The sequence below is a fragment of the Anabrus simplex genome, chromosome 1, assembly GCF_040414725.1.
Source record: "Anabrus simplex isolate iqAnaSimp1 chromosome 1, ASM4041472v1, whole genome shotgun sequence".
NCBI lineage: Eukaryota > Metazoa > Arthropoda > Insecta > Orthoptera > Tettigoniidae > Anabrus > Anabrus simplex.
In genome coordinates this window covers 277,180,940-277,197,482 of record NC_090265.1, presented here as the reverse complement: position 1 = coordinate 277,197,482, position 16,543 = coordinate 277,180,940, and the positions used below count along the sequence as shown (strand labels likewise).

General features: G+C 38.4%; 1 protein-coding gene across 2 annotated transcripts in view; it reads left to right on the top strand.

The window, feature by feature from the left end:
• The window catches only part of OXA1L (OXA1L mitochondrial inner membrane protein), a 133,986-nt gene extending 132,727 nt beyond the window's left edge, over positions 1-1,259 (top strand). The window contains exons 7-8 of one of the 2 annotated variants that reach the window (XM_067159753.2): positions 768-934; positions 1,024-1,259. In XM_067159753.2, the coding sequence (XP_067015854.2) occupies positions 768-928 (161 nt within the window). In that variant the 3' untranslated portion in view covers positions 929-934; positions 1,024-1,259. Of the gene's footprint in view, positions 1-767; positions 978-1,023 lie in introns of those variants that run through there. The other variant, XM_067159752.2, reaches the window with a different exon arrangement.
• The last annotated feature ends 15,284 nt before the right edge of the window (positions 1,260-16,543 follow it).

Here is a 16,543-nt window from a genome sequence, read left to right as displayed (position 1 = left end):
CCATTGGCTGTCATGAGAGTGGTTTTCTATGCTTTCCCATTTTCACTTCCAGGTAAATGCTGGGAGAGTTCCAATTCATAGACCACAGAAAATGCCTTCCACCTCCTTACCTAATTTAATTTACCATCATTCATTTTATCTTCATTAGCTCCTTAATTGAGGTTGGCATCAGGAAGGGCACCTGGCCATAAAAACATGTCATATAAATTCATCTCACCTCATCCCCCGTCCCGTATTGAAAAACAGGACTAAGGGATAGACAAACAACAAACTGGGAAGCTGTTCTGTTAGGAAGGGCAAGCATGATTTGCTCAGTCACTTAGCTGCTGACTTTTCATTCAGATAATAGACCCAAGGTTGGAATTATTGCCTGAAAAAATCACATTGAGTCAGGAAGGCTTCTAGCCTTAAACCCCCAGCCAAAACAAAAACTGAACCATGAGGTTTCAGTGGTCCCAGAAATACCTGGAATACTCTGAAGAAAGTTTGTTTTGGAGCTATTCTCATTCCGATGATCTTGGGTTCTATATTTTGTTCTATAGTTAAGCATAGGCCAATTATGAAGATTAGTACCTTTTGTTCCACTAATAAATTTTATTGCTCTGAAATATGTTTCCATTATTTTCACCTTCATACTAGTTTTACTCCAAGAGCAGGTATAATAATTAACAAGTTAAATTGATGGAAATGCAAATGTTTATGAAACCTTATTTGTTCTACTCCTGTTCATGGCATATTAATTAATTGTGTGGATCATGTTTTTGTAGCCTGGAATAACATGAAAATAACCAAGGAACTTGAGGAAAGGCAACGTCTGGATGAAATGAGGTTCCAAAAGGCAGGCATGGGTCCAATCCAGAAGACGTACAAATACGACCCTACTCGACCTAGAGAGTCAGTTGCAGCCAAGAAAAGGGAACAAACATAAATGAATGTAAATGTTTAAAATAGATTTATTACATTTTTTTAAGTCAAAAGAGAGCTTGATTTTCAAACTAACCTTATGTTCCTCCATCCTCCTAGGTTACAATACAAAGAGAAATGATACCACAAGGCAGCATGATTGAATAATCCAGTCACTTGATGGTGATTATGAGGTTCTGTCAGTTTTTTTCAGCGTTCTCTATCTTGACCCAATTACCCACGATTTAGTCAATCCATTTTCTTCCATTTTGATCTTATTTAAGAATTACTCTAATCCAGTCCTTCTGAAGAGACTAATGTAAAGATTTTGTATATAAACATTTTATTTCTCTCTAGTTTGCCTTCTTTGTCCTCTAACTTGCTTAACTAAATCTTGAATTTTTATATTCTTATTTTGTTGAAATGTAGTTTATAGGTGTATTTCTGTTTTTTTTTTTTTCCCACAGAAATCATTTCCCCTTTTCAAGCTGACACCAGGTGGAGGCAAATATGGTTTCTCTCCACTTTGTCCTGTCTCTCCTTCATTCCTCATCCAACACGGGTTCCAATCCAGATTCCATTGTCCTATGCTACTCTTCACTGAGTCCATTCATCATAATCTTGGTCTTCCTCATCCTGTCTTTCCAGTTGCCATGGCAGTCTTTCTTCTTTCATCTGCTTGACATGTCCAAACCACCTCAATCTGTTCTGTTCCAATTTGTCGTTTGGTTTTTGGGCTCTTCTTATGTCTTCATTTCAGCTGCCTGTACCCTACTGTCAGCAGTTGTATCCTCCTACTAATTTCCATATCCATTCTTCCATTTTCTGTTAGTTCACTTCCCGCTGAAGTGTACTATTACTTCTAGTTCCTTGCCTCCAATTTTGGTAGCTCCTTGTCCTTCTTTACGTCCTCTACTCATCACCATTGTCTTGCTCTTTTCCATGTTGATCCTCAATCCCCATTGTTCAATCCTTCCATTTAGTACATTCAGCTCTTGTTTTACCTCCTCCTCATCTTTTCCCCAGATCACATCATCATCCACAAAGAAAACAAAAGAATGCTCTCAGAACATGGTAGCTTGACTCTCTTTAATGGCCATGCCTAGATTAAGCCCTATTTTTGGTCTAGAAAGAATAAAGAAACAAACGTCTGTCAGAGTGATGCTCACAAGTTTTGTCCATTTTTTTGAGGATCGCGTACAGTGACTCTGACACTAAGAGAGTTTATATAAGGAAAGATCTTCATTGGGATAATCACAGTATTGAAAATAAAGGGTAGGTATCTTTGCACATGGTTCTGAAGGTATTTAGAGGTTGTGGTAAAGATGTAAAGGAGAGGGCACTATGTCTCTGGTAAGACCCCAACTAGAGTATGGTTCCAGTGTATGGGACCGCCCTTACCAGGATTACTTAATTCAAGAACTGGAAAAATCCAAAGAAAAGTAGCTTGATTTGTTCAGGGTGATTTCCAACTAAATAGTAGTGTTACAAAAATTTTGCAAAGTTTGGACTGGGAAGATAAGTTGGAATTCAGGAGGACAAACTGGGGCAAATGTTTGTTTATAGGAAGAGTAGTTAGGGATTGGAATAATTTAACAAGGTAGAGATGTTCATTAAATTTCCAAATCCTTTGCAATTATTTAAGAAAAGACTAGGTAAACAACAGATAGGGAATCTGCCCTAAATGCAGAAAAGAAAAGAAGTGAGAACAACTGTTTTTATTTCCTTTCAAAATATCACCCAATTATGTATATTATAATCAATATTTTGCACATACCTTATAAACTGCTTGGCGAAACAGAAAATACTACATGAATGAATAGTCACCAGGATAAAGTATAAATAACGAAATTGAGCGCCACCTGCAAACAACTTAAAGGAATAATTGACTCACAGAGCATGACAGAACTTCCCCTCCCAAGGCGACGGTCATCAGGATGATGATGCTCCAAACTTGCCAAATAACCTTACCTGTTACTGTTTACCCCTAATTAAATTAAATTTAGGTAACATGCCAGGCTTTTACTCCATGAGTAAAAGTTATCATATGTTTAACTATTAAATTTACTGAGAATTAAAGTTTTAAAAAGATTCTAACATTACTCACAATATACAATTACATTTCCATCTTGCCCATTTCACAAACAACATAATATATAATTCTTGAAGATGATGATGATGATGCTTGTTGTTTAAAGGGGCCTAACATCGAGGTCATCGACCCAAATATATAATTCTGTACCAATCACTTAAAAATTTACACTGTACATACATACCTCATGTGGTATCCCTTATAACAGATTCAAACACACATTATTTTCACTCAACATACCGTATTTACGCGAATAATACCCGCACATTTTTTTTTTTTTTTTAAACTTGCGGCACGAAATTGGGGTGCGGGTTTTATTTGCACCAACGTTGGCATTTTTTTCAAAATCAGGCATGAAATTGGGATGCGGTTTTTTGCGTCAAAGTTGGCATTTTGTTTTTTCAAAATAAGCCTACCTAAAGTTAGGGTGCGGGGATTATTCGCGTAAATACGGTATTAGTTAGTGAGGACAAGGTGCCCCAACTAGCATTATGATTTGAAACCAGTTATTTGCTAAGTACATCCCTAACCTAACACAATGCTCACTTCTTAAGTCTTGACTTCTGGGCCTTTCCAATTGCCACAACCATCTATAGGTTGGTTGGTTACTCCCAAACATCACCACCCAGGAAAACACTGCATCAATTCCCCTCATCTTTATCCAGTTTAGACTGCTTAGCCTATTACTAACAGTTTAGAAGTACAAGATCTTCGTCCCATTTTGACCTCATATATACAATGAATAAGAAGTACCATCACCGTTTGAGAATACCAAGTAATGTCACTGTATGAGGAATTAACATAGACACATCAGCATGCTAGGTGAAATTAAATCAAATCTTAGCTGCGTACAATGTCAAGTGAGGTGTTTGCGAAGAAAATATCAAATTAAATGAAGCTAAGAGAACTGCAGCCAAACAAGTATAAATCAAAACTGTTCACACACTGAGTCCATATTGGTTACTGAATCTGAATGCACATCAGGCAATGTAAAAAGAATAATGACCCCAGTTCCATTCTCGCGTAAGTTTATAAAGCCTCTCTCCACAATAAATAGCAACAAGCATGTGGTATTCTTCCAAGAATAAGCAGGTAATAAACAATTGGGCTATATTTCATCAAGTTCTAATTAGTTCTGTGAACCACATATTACCTCCACACTGCGCCTTCAAACTCCATCGTCAGTCAGCTTTGACTGATCTCCCTGCACTACTGGTTGCAAGTTTAAGTTGCTCTGAGGAAAGGCACACTTACATTACTCGGGCTCTTCTAACAATTGGATCGGCAATTGTTTCCAGTCTCTAGGCTCACAGCTACGACAAGTAACTTATTCGTTGCAGCTAGCCTATAAGTTTTTCTGTGGCGACCTGCCTCCTACGTCTTTCACAGTAGCTTGTTCGTTTTTCCCGCTGTCCCTCACTGCCACACGCGTCTGCCACAGTATCTGTACCGATTCTCTCCGTGGTGCCCGGCCACATCCAACTTGCTCTGTGGCTCATTGCCACACGCATCTTCCACAGTATCTGGTTCTCCCCCTAGTCTCTCAAAACCTCTGCCTAATGCTCAGTTCAAGTTTTCGAGAACATCACCCCCTACTCTACAAGAGATCTGTTGTGTCTCAGTCTGAATCGCTCATGTGTTCCTCCCACTAAACTAATAGGGAGTGTCATGGAACACTCTTGAACAAAGTATTTTTCTAATGCATCAAAATCACTGCGTTGGCATACGTGATATTTCCTTCCACTGGCTTCTCGAAATACCCTTAGGGCTCCTATTGCGCTTCTGTTTGTACACTAGTGCCGTGCTGTTGGATATTTCACAATATTGCACACGCACTGGTTTAACTTTCCACTAAATTTTATTTTATGTTAGATTGGTACGAAACCTTATGCCTTGAATATTTCAAATTTTTCACTCAAATAAAATTATCCCTCACTGTAACTTCTTGCCAATGTTATATATTCACTTAGCTTCTAGAACAATACTCCCAATCCCTTTGTCGTCGGAGGTCGCGGATTCGAGACTCGTTCGAGTCCGTTCGCTCGGCACTGAGATATGAAAGGGGTGACACGCGGTCGTGACACCTCCATCGCCAGGATCAAAATGTTTGCGTCCACTTGATGCAAACATTACTGTCCACTTTTCCTCTGAAATGTAGGGGTTATTTTCCAATATCTTGAAAAATATTGTGGCAACATTTAGATACAATGTGGAGTACCTTTTTGTTTATAACCTCATTTTCTTGTGGGATTTCGTACTATGGGTTGTTTGCACTTTACCTCCAGTGATTATCTCTGATGAATCATCTGAGACCTCTGCCTCGTGAATCCTGGCTCTGCTTTCAAATGGTCGAGGTCTCTCCAAATGCACTACTAAATCATCGTTTGATGATCAATCAAATCAATCAATACTGATCTACATTTAGGGCAGTCGCCCAGGTGCAGATTCCCTATATGTTGTTTCCCTAGCCTTTTCTTAAATGATTTCAAAGAAATTAGAAATTTATTCAACACCTCCCTTGGTATGTTATTCCAATCCCTAACTCCCCTTCCTATAAATAAATGTTTGCGCCAATTTTTCCTTTTGAATTCCAACTTTATCTTCATATTGTGATCTTTCCTACTTTTAAAAACGCCACTCAATCGTCGACTAATATTCCACGCCATCTCTCCGCTGACAGCTCGGAACATACCACTTACAAGTGATAAAAATCATTGTTATCCGTATTGAAGATACTGAATGTAGGATGCTAAAAGGTTTGTTTTTTCCACCAATTCAATACATATAAATTTTATAAATTAGGAATTTATTATTGATTCCACTTGAGACATGTTTCGCCCTTCATTGAGGGCATCATCAGTCAAAATATCACCTTTTTACCTTGAGGTGATATTTTGACTTTTTACCTTGAGGTGATATTTTGACTGATGATGCCCTCAATGAAGGGCGAAACATGTCTCAAGTGGAATCAATAATAAATTCCTAATTTATAAAATTTATATGTATTGAATAGGTGGAAAAAACAAACCTTTTAGCATCCTACATACCACTTAGTCGAGCAGCTACTCTTCTTTCTCCCAAGTCTTCCAAGCCCAAACATTGCAACATTTTTGTAATGCTACTCTTTTGTCGGAAAGCGCCCAGAACAAATCGACTTGCTTTTCTTTGGATTTTTTCCGGTTCATGAATCAAGTACTCCTGGTGAGGGTCCCATACACTGGAATTATAATCTAGTTGGGGTCTTACCAGAGACTTATTGCCCTCTCCTTTGCATCTTTACTACAACCCCTAAACACCCTCATAACTAGGGAGCGGATTTTTATGTAATTACATTTTATTTTTATTTTTTGCGTAAGTTTTAAGCAAGTTACAAAGTTCATTATTCCTATTATGCATCCCCAAGTGTAAAAACTGAATCTTATTTCACATAAAAACACATATTTTCACATTTTTAAATGTAAATACATATTTTAAGAAAATCTATAATAAGCACATAAATTGGCAATATTTGTTGATCAATTAAATTTAAAATGCTTCTGTGTTATAAAACAATGCTCATATTTTCATTTTACGATTACGGTATTTTTAACAGTGTATTTAACATAATGTATCTGAATGTTTCGGCTATTTATGGACTTCCCTCCATACATTCTAAAACTTGCTGGTCACTGGCTACGTCGTTACATTTAGATAGCGATTTGATTTGCTGCACAAGGTGTTTCCTTGCATGATGTCATTCCAACTCTTTATGAGTCAGCCCTCTCGGGTTTTGTTTATAGAATATCAGCGAAAGGCAATCACGGAGATATAAGGTGACGTAATTCCGTTACGACATGGGAAACTCGGACGAATATTGCCCCACCATTAGGTAATGGAATTTCATCACTCCTAAGAGTAAGGTTAGCTGTTCGGGTCCATATATCATTCCCGTGGTCGTGTGATTTTGTATGGATTTATAAGAAATATTTCTTTCAGTGTACGCTGCTATTCTTTTTATTGAAACAGTGATTTACCGTAAATGCGTGTGTCATAACCTGCAAAATAATGCCAAAAGAGAAGACGAGTACAAGGTCGCGTCTTCAACAATATGTAGTGGAATTTAAAAGTATTTTCACTACCGATGAAAAAGTATTATTTTGCCAACCGTGTGGTAAAACAGTACGTGCAGATCAACGTTCTCAAATAATCCAGCATTTGTATGGAAATAAGCATACTGCGGCTGCTTCGCGTGTCCGTTCGCGACAATTACTAATAGCTGAACCAGCTACTTCAAATGCAGGCCCATCTAAATATCCCCAGTATTATTTAGATGTGTGCAGAGCATTTGTTCGCGCCGACATTCCTCTTGGTAAAATAAATAATCCTGGACTGAGAAATTTCCTACAAAGTACATTAATTTTAAGCCTCCAGACGAATCCACATTAAGGAAAAACTATCTCCCAAAATGTTACGAAGAAACTTTACAAAGAATTCGGGCAGTATGTGATAGCGAAAAACTGTGGTTGAGCATTGACGAAACCACTGATTCAAGTGGCCGAAAAGTAGGAAATGTTGTAGTTGGTGTGTTGAAGAATGACAAAACTGCTTGCGAACATTCTTATTTGCTAGCGTGTAAAAGAAATGCTTGCTGCAAACCATGTCACTGTAGCTAGGTTATTCAATGAAGCCATGCACTTACTTTGGCCAAAAGGTTAAAAATACGACCATGTATTGCTTTTCCTTACTGACAGTGCAGCTTACATGAAAAAGGCAGCCGAAGGCCTTTCTGTGAGCTTTCTGAAAATGATACACGTAACTTGCGTTGTTCATGCTCTACATAGGTTATGTGAAACTGTGCGGGCTCAGTATCCTCAAGTGGATAAATTAGTGTCTAATGGCAAAAAAGTCTTCGTAAAAGCACCCTCAAGAATCGATCTCTTTAAAGAGAAAAACCTGGATCTTGCGCTTCCTCCTCTGCCTATTGTTACGCGGTGGGGTACTACGCAGACAATTTCGAAAATTTTGCATCCGTTGTGAACGTGCTAGATAAAAACGATGCGTCGTCAATTGAGATTCTTCAAGAGATACTAAAAGACAGCTCTTTGAAAACTGATTTGGCATTTATATCTGCCAATCTAAGCTTCTTGTGTAAAACTATAGACATACTTGAAAAATCCACTAACCTGTTGTCCGAAACAGTGAAGGAAGTGTGCGCTGTTGAAAATAAATTAGATTCACTTCCGGCTTCGCAGGTACAGGGACTGTTAAAGGTCAAATATCAAAATTTGTTCAGGAAAAACAGAGGATTTCAAACAATGTGCCAAATTTCTAATGTATTAGAGGGTGCTCATGTTGGCGAAATTGATGGCGTTATTGTTGGTGACATTCCTCTCTTTAACTATGTTCGTCTCACTTCCTGTGATGTGGAGCGATCGTTTTCGCAGTATAAGGCGTTATTTAGAGATAATCGGCATGCATTTGTGATGGACAATTTGGAGATGACCTTTGTTGTTCACTGCAATTCTGAGACTACTTCTAGCAACTAATATTCCAGCATGTGATGGGTGAGTACGAACTGGTACTATTTTTTCAAAGATGATACGTTGCTTTTGCCATATTTAAACAAAACGTTACCTTTAAAAAACAACCATTTATAATATCTACTCTGGCATACCAAAAATTAATATACCATACAGCACGTTTCCATACACAGACACCATTTTGCCTTAAGGAGCACGTTTGGTAGCTATAACATACTTTAAAGTTTTTCAGCACATAAAAAAAATTTTTTCCACATTTTTGGCACATAAAAATCCGCTCCCTACTCATAACCTTGTGCAGAGATCTGTACCCTTTATTTACAATCGCATTTATGTGATTACCCCAATGAAGATCTTTCCTTATATTAACACCTAGATACCGTAGAAGTCCGATATAGCGAGTACGGCATATAACGAGAACTCCGTTATAGCGACGACCTTTTCTGTCCCTTCAAAATTCCTATATTAATCTCTCTATCGTCCTTCGGTTATAGCGAGAATCCTATCACTAGCGCATCTGTTATTACAAGCGATTAAGCGCGCGCGATTTTTTCCGTTACCGATATTTATGCACCCCAGCGATGATACTGCATGTGATCGATTACCTTCGGCATCGTTTTCTCGCTATGTGCACTAGCGATTTCTCTCGTCGACATTTGAAGGCGATGTCGGAGTCGATTAGTAATACCCGTCGACAGCTGTTCCGTAAAGAAAATTCGAAATGAAGGAGAACATATTTTCGTAATAAATGCGTAAATAACGTGTCCGATAACGGTTGTTAACTCGTTAAAAATTAAGGCCAACTAAACGACCGCTTAATTTTGAGGCTAAATACTGCAATTAAGAATGGGATACACCTCGAGAAATGGCAGAGTGCTTAATTGATTTCAGAGGTTAGTTTATATTTTGTCGCGTCTAATTAAATTACGGAAAGGCTACTATGAAAATTTATAGCGAGAAAGGTATAATTTCTCTAATGGCGCTTGAAGTGTGTTTTCATCATACGTATTGTACGGTTAAGTTAGGATACGTGACGCTCTTTGAATAAGAAAACTGAAACGTTTGCAACAAAATGCGATTGATCATCTTCGGTACAGTACAGTTTTCTCACTTTGTGCATTTGCGAGCTCTCTCGTTGACATTCAAAGGCGATGTTGGAGTTGATTAGTAGTACCCTTCGACTGCTGTTCTCTAAAGAAAATTGGAAATGAAAGAGGATAACACGTTTTCATAATAAATGCGTAAATAACGTGGCCGATAGCAGTTGTTAACTCGCTAGAATTAAAGACTGAAATAAACGATATCTTAATTTTAATGTTATATACGGTAATTAAGTAAGAATGTGATACACCTCAAGATATGGCAAAGTACATCACTGATTTCAGAGGATATTTCATATCTTCTGGCGTCTAGTTACGGCTATTTACATGTAAATTTTTCGCGAGGAGGTTATTTCTCTACATGCGATTCAAATACTTTCTCATGATAGGCTACATATACGGTTAGGTTAGGTGACGCTGTTTGAAGAAGAAAGCTGAGGTGTTTGCCACAGAAATTCCTGGAGTGATACCGTATTTCTCCGAATCCAAGACTTTACTTTCTTTTCTCAGAATCTCATGCGAAAACTCAAGGGTTGTTGCAATCGTGGCCAAACAGTAAGTTAATGGATACCACTGACAACTACCGCGGTAACCACGCTGCTTCTTTTCACACGCGCACAGAGCTCGTTGACAATAAACGACCGCCTCTTTACTACACATCGCTAGCCGCGACAACCGGTTGTACAGTGCCTGTGTGTTTTTCAAATCTGCAGAATGGCATCAAAACATGCGACCCTTCTAATTTTTAGAAAAGCCATGGCTACTCAGTGAGAGTGTCATAACGCGTCTATTGTACATGACGCTTAGTAAAATTAAGGTTTATAGACAGCAGGAATATTTTCGCGATAGATAGTCGTATTGTAAAGATACGTGGAAAAGGTATTGCTGGCAATTTTTCAACGGGTTCTAGTCGATATTATGATGCCAATTTTAAGTTAATGTTTATTAAACACTCGGAAATGTAGAATAATTGTGCAACCGCAAGAAAATACGGCATAGGCCTAACTAAAGCCAATATTTCTTGTTAGCGTGAAGACAAAGAGCTAAAAAATGCGTACTATACAAAACATGCATTCAGTGGTCAGCAACAAGGACGCTTTAAAGAAGTAGAAGATGAAATTGTGAGGTATGTGCACGAAAAACGCAAGGGCGGAATGGCCATACCGTGGCGCAATAAACTCGTTCGTTGACTTTCAACGTTCGCGATTAGCGCTATGCGGAGCGTGCACGGCCGCTCTTAGCGCCTCTAGCGGAAGAAATCGGTAACATTTTGGTGATCTTTTCTTGAGCGGTCAGTCCAGGCTGTGTAACTGTGGGTGTGAAATTGTGGTAATAATAGTACTGTAGTAGTGTATCAAAATGCCTAAATCAAATAGAAACTGTTGTCCAGTGAACTGCCACAACACAAAGAAATACGTATGGAAAAGGAATTACATTTCACACATTTCCTGGTCGTCCATAGGAATCGGACAAATGCAGGAAGTGGATTTCGGCTGTGGGGAGGGTGAAGTAAGTACAGTAGGCTGCCTTATTTCATTTGTGACCTAAATCACACATTTCAAACATATTAGGTATGCCAAGTCAACAACCCGTTCATTTAAGTGCACTTTGAAATAGTACATTTAATTTAAATTATGCGTTGCAGCAGGTTCGTATGTTTGCATTCATGTCCTTCCATGTGCATGTGCCTTGACTACGCCGAATAATAATAATAATGTTTTCCTGCATTTCAGTGCAGACGGAACTCCAACGGAACCCACCAAATGCTCCGTCATTTGCATTGAACATTTTGTTGGAGAAAAGCCAAGTAATATTGAAAATCATCCATCATATATAGGGCCATCTGTGTTTCATGAGAGCTATAAGAAGAAACCGAAAGAGAATGTGATGTATCCCGGTCTTAAGAGCGAGTAAACGAATGAAATTCTCAAATATACATACGTCTTCTAATCAGGAAACTCATGAATTTATTGTGAAAAAAATGAGTGTGAAAAACTACATAAGTCGGTGCAAGCAGTATTTGAGATTGAATCAACGACTTTCGAATTCACTTGTGTTTTCAGTGGGAATGATGTAGGCACACAGTGCTACTCAAGCACAGTACCTCCAAGTATTTCGGAGAGGGTGGATAAAAGTTGTGGTCCCAACACTCCCTTGGACATATGCAGAGGATTTCATGAATACCAGAGCTTAAAAAATGAGGCACAGTTGAAGGATTTAACAAGTGTTTCATTTGAAACATTTAGTCTTTTACTTTCTTTCTTTTTCTCTAAAGTGTCTATAAATATAAGCAATAACGATGTTTGTTTACTCCTTTTAATGAAAATGAAGTTGGACTTTTGCTTCCTTGGCAGTCATATTTGGTGTACATCGGACTACTACTGCGCGAATATTTTTCACTGCCCTTGGAGTAGTCAAGAAACGCACTTCTAATTTTTAATTTTCTGGCCTAGCAAACTATCCGTGCAAAATACCTTGCCTAGCGCTTTCAAAACATTTTATCCTGACGCACGAGTTATAGGGTTATCCTATGCAAACGTTTGCCCCTAGATGGCATGAGTGTACTACTCGGACAAGAACGAGATTGTTTTTCAATACATGTAGTACGTGATTAGGCCTAGGTTACGCATAGTAAAGTTATGAATGAGAATATGGAAGATGCCAATAGTGCCGTACTTAATATTTATCCGAACATAGATAAAATGAATCTGATCACTTTAAAAGAAGAGTTGAGGAAGCGAGGAGGGAGAGTTGGTGGTAATAAACAAGAGCTTTGTCAAAGGTACGATAGAGATGTTTTACACGCTGTCTGTGCGAAAGTATTTTAAATAATAAATACAGGGATATAATCAGTACCGTACACACTGGTACAATAATTATCTATGAATGTTTGTTCTTTTTCGATTGCGGGCTTATATGAAAATGGGAATACATCGGACAACGAAGACACCAACAGAAAATAGGGTTACCAGTAGGCCTATATTTCCAAGTGACATGAACTTTAAAGATTTATCAATCTCCTTTCTGCCTCATGTGAAATTATCACATATTCACATAATGGACTACTTCGTCTTCAGAAAATCCGAGATCGATGGAGGTCCAGTGAAGAATTACATGTCGCTATGTGATGCCGGATATAATTTATTTAATGAAAAGTTCATTAAAATCATTAAGTGTGTGTTTGAGAGTGAGAGGGTATTTGTACTGTCTTCTGTGAGATCACAATTCACCAAAAACAAGGAGTACACTGTTAAGTTGATACTAGACCGCTGTGGTTCTGGCATTCTAACAGCAAGTTGTGAGTGTGTAGCAAGTATTGGACCCAAAGCCTGTTGTAAGCATACTGCTGCCCTTTGTTATGCCCTTCAATTCTTCAGCAAAACTGGTTTGATAAAATGTTCAGAAACACCAACTGACGTTTTACAAACATTTCACCAGCCTGCACGAAAAAAGAAAGTACATGGAAGTCCCGTAAAAGTGTCAAATCTGCCCATAGCAACAGGTTCACGGTTATGTTTTGATCCAAGACCAGCCTCACTCAGAAACGAGGAAGGTTATGAATCATATGTGAGACATTTAATTGAAAATTCAGGAATGAAACAGTCTTATTTGTCACCACTTCCCCAATCAAATGTTAACTTCTTGTCTGTTGCACATGATCATTTTTATGGAACAGACACAAACTCTAATTATTTATCTGAGTTAGTGTCTGTCTCTGAGGATGCCATAAAAGATATAGAAAGGGAAACAAGAGGGCAATCCAGATGTGGACTATGGTACAAGGAAAGGAAGTACAGGCTAATTGCAAGTTATTTTGGTAGAATATGCCACACTAAAGATGCCAAAACTTTGGTCCATACAATAATTGCAGGTAGTCAATACCAAAATAAATTTATGAAGTGGGGTTTGGATAAGGAATGTCTGGCAAGGAGAAGGTATGAAGAAATTACAGATCATAGTGTATCCAAATGTGGGTTGATTATTCATCGCACCAAAAACTATCTAGCAGCAAGTTGTGATGGACTCATTGGGAATGACAGTGCTAGAACTGAAAGGTGTGCCAAGCCATGAATATGACAAAGTATCTGCCAGTATTGCACCTTATTTAATTGAGGACAAAGAGGGCATACATTTAAAGCAGTCACACAACTATTACTTTCATATGCAAGGACAGTTGTTTGTCACTGATAGACAGTTCTGTAGTTTTGCTGTCTACACAGCTGTTGATATGGTAATCATAAACATTAATAGGAATGAGGAGTTTATTCAAGAAATGCTACCACAGCTTGATACATTTTACTATGAGTACTTCATTCCAGCTTTAATGGAGAACTAGGTCCATGAGCCTTTGGTATAAATGAACAATTATATCATGCTTCCAGCAACTGCTCACTTGTAACATAATATAGTCCACAGTACCTACGATGTTTTGCTTTAGTAGGCTTCATTTTATTGTAAATAAATACATACTAGCTATCACATGATTGATCTCCTGAAATTGCACAACATGTAACATACAAAAATAATCCTACCTGACAGAGGAACTTTGCTTATGTGAAGCTTTGTTTGTAGAATTTTGTATCTTCTCCCTAAACCTATAGCCCTTTCAATGTGTATTCTTTTGGAAGCAATTTTCCTTGTCATGGTATTTTCCATGGTGGAGAACTGCCTTTTCCCTTTCAAGAAGGGTGGAATATTTACACTTACTCCCTTTGAGCAAAGTAGGTCTTGAATTTGAAATCCTCGGTCAACCATTACTGAGTCACCTTCTTCCAACAAGTCAATAATATTAGATTTTATGAACAACTGCCTGTCTGAAACTGATCCACCATACGCATCTGATATAAAACACACAAATCCTGATGGATTTATTCCAATCAGTACCTTCACAGTGTTACAGTTTTTGTACGTAGAAAAGGTTTCCTGTTGGGCACTAGAACCCTTAGGCTTCATTATTGGAATTTCAGTACAGTCTAAAATTACTCTTGTGTTAGGATATTGCTTCTTAAATTCCATAGGAGAGTTTTCCCTCACAGTATTCTGATCAACCCAAATATTTAATTCTTTGAACTGGCAATACATAAAATTTATCCATACAGAAAAAATTAGCCCTACTGTTGTTACATTTAAATCAAAATCATATGCAAGTTCCTTATCTGTTTTGGCCATTCTCAATTTCATCATTGTTAAAAAGATACAGTATTCTGGTGAAATTGGAAATACCTGCAGACTAAATCTACCCCTTCCCAGGGCTTGAAACACTAAACAAAAATGATCTCTGTTGTCAAAACCTGTGAAGAGTTGCACTGCAACAGATATTGTTAGAAGTCTTTCAATATAAAGTACACCCTCACTGTCTTAATTTTGGAATGCAACATCCCTAAATAAGTTACAGGTACCGCTTGATAATGGAAGGTTCATATTTTCATTAACACTAGATGACTGACACTCTTCAAATGCTGCTATAGGTAAGTCATTGGTGTCCAGAAGCACAGCTGTGTCTTGCCTTGTCATCAGATCATCCTCCTTCTTTCCTCTGTTACGTGACCTAATCTCTCTCATCTTTACATCTGAGCCGGTGTCAGAAGTCCAGGGAAATACAGATGGCACTGCATGTAATTTCAACCGCGATATTTCACCTACAAAATCAAAATATTCATAGTAATTCGAACGACAATATAATTGCAAGTGGCATGTACCTCTCTGCTGTACCTCTACACACACTTTAACACATTTAATGTTAAATAGACTATATACTTATATTGTGACCGTATCGGCGCAATTAATATTTATTTCAAGTGATATGCTTGGTAAGGAAGCAGGCAGCAAGCTCTCCTTGTGTAGATGTTGGGAGTAGCATCAGGTTGTGCAATAAGACGCCCACCAGAGAGGCGCCTTCACCCACCCACTGGGTGGCTTAAAGAATCCCCGAACTAGGCACACGTCATAGAAGAAGCAGGAGAAGAACACTATTTAGCGACTCCATATTGGAAAACAAATGCCAGCGTACAGCGATGCCAAAGCGATCGGGCTAAATTTAATGCATTTTCGGCGTAAATAAGGCTTGATTAACAAAACTGCACCCGTCAGAGCAGTGTGCTGAATTTTGGTGGAATTATAAAGTCAGGAGTTCTGATAGAAAATACTCTCCAAGCGAAAGGCGTTGGTAAACAACTTATATAACTCCGTTAGCGTACGTACGCCTAGGGAAAAGCCAGATGCCTTCGGGGACTCCCTACTTCCCCTCCAAGCTGATTAATTAATTACTGCAGATCCGCCGAACATATTCAACTCCGCATATCATAGCGTACTTGTGCATAACCAAGTCACACAGTCTAGCGTATTGCTAATTTCGACAGGCTGGTTTATCCAGGAGCAGTCGAAATAAGAGTGGGGGTTGAACTCACTAGCCGCCCCTACCGCCGGGTTCAGTATAAGTTTTTGCAGTCCCAGGAAGCTGGAACACACTCGGTGAGGAGCTTTCGACGGGAAACGACGGCCAGTTCGCTATCGAATTACTGCTCCTTTGTATACTACGTGAACAAAGCGGGAGTTTTTTCGCTTATAATTTGTGATAGGCAACAGAAGATTATGGTAATGAGATCTACTTAAGATATCGGTTGCAAAGTAGACTAAGACTTCGGGAAATATGAAGTAGGATTTTGTATAACAACTACTTGATAGTACGCAGAATTTCTGTAGGAGAACAAAGAATAGTATAAATCTACGCTGTTTTCTGATCAAAGCGCAGGTCAGATTATTAACTGATTAACAGGCAGTGAGAAGTGTTCCTGAACTATTAAAACACACAGAAGATAGGGATAGAAAATTCTGCATCATACGGATGCTGGGAATGCCCGTATTAGCAGTGCAATTGAGGTAGACTAGCTGAAAGTAGCCGGTATATTCATCTCCATGTAACTGTCAGT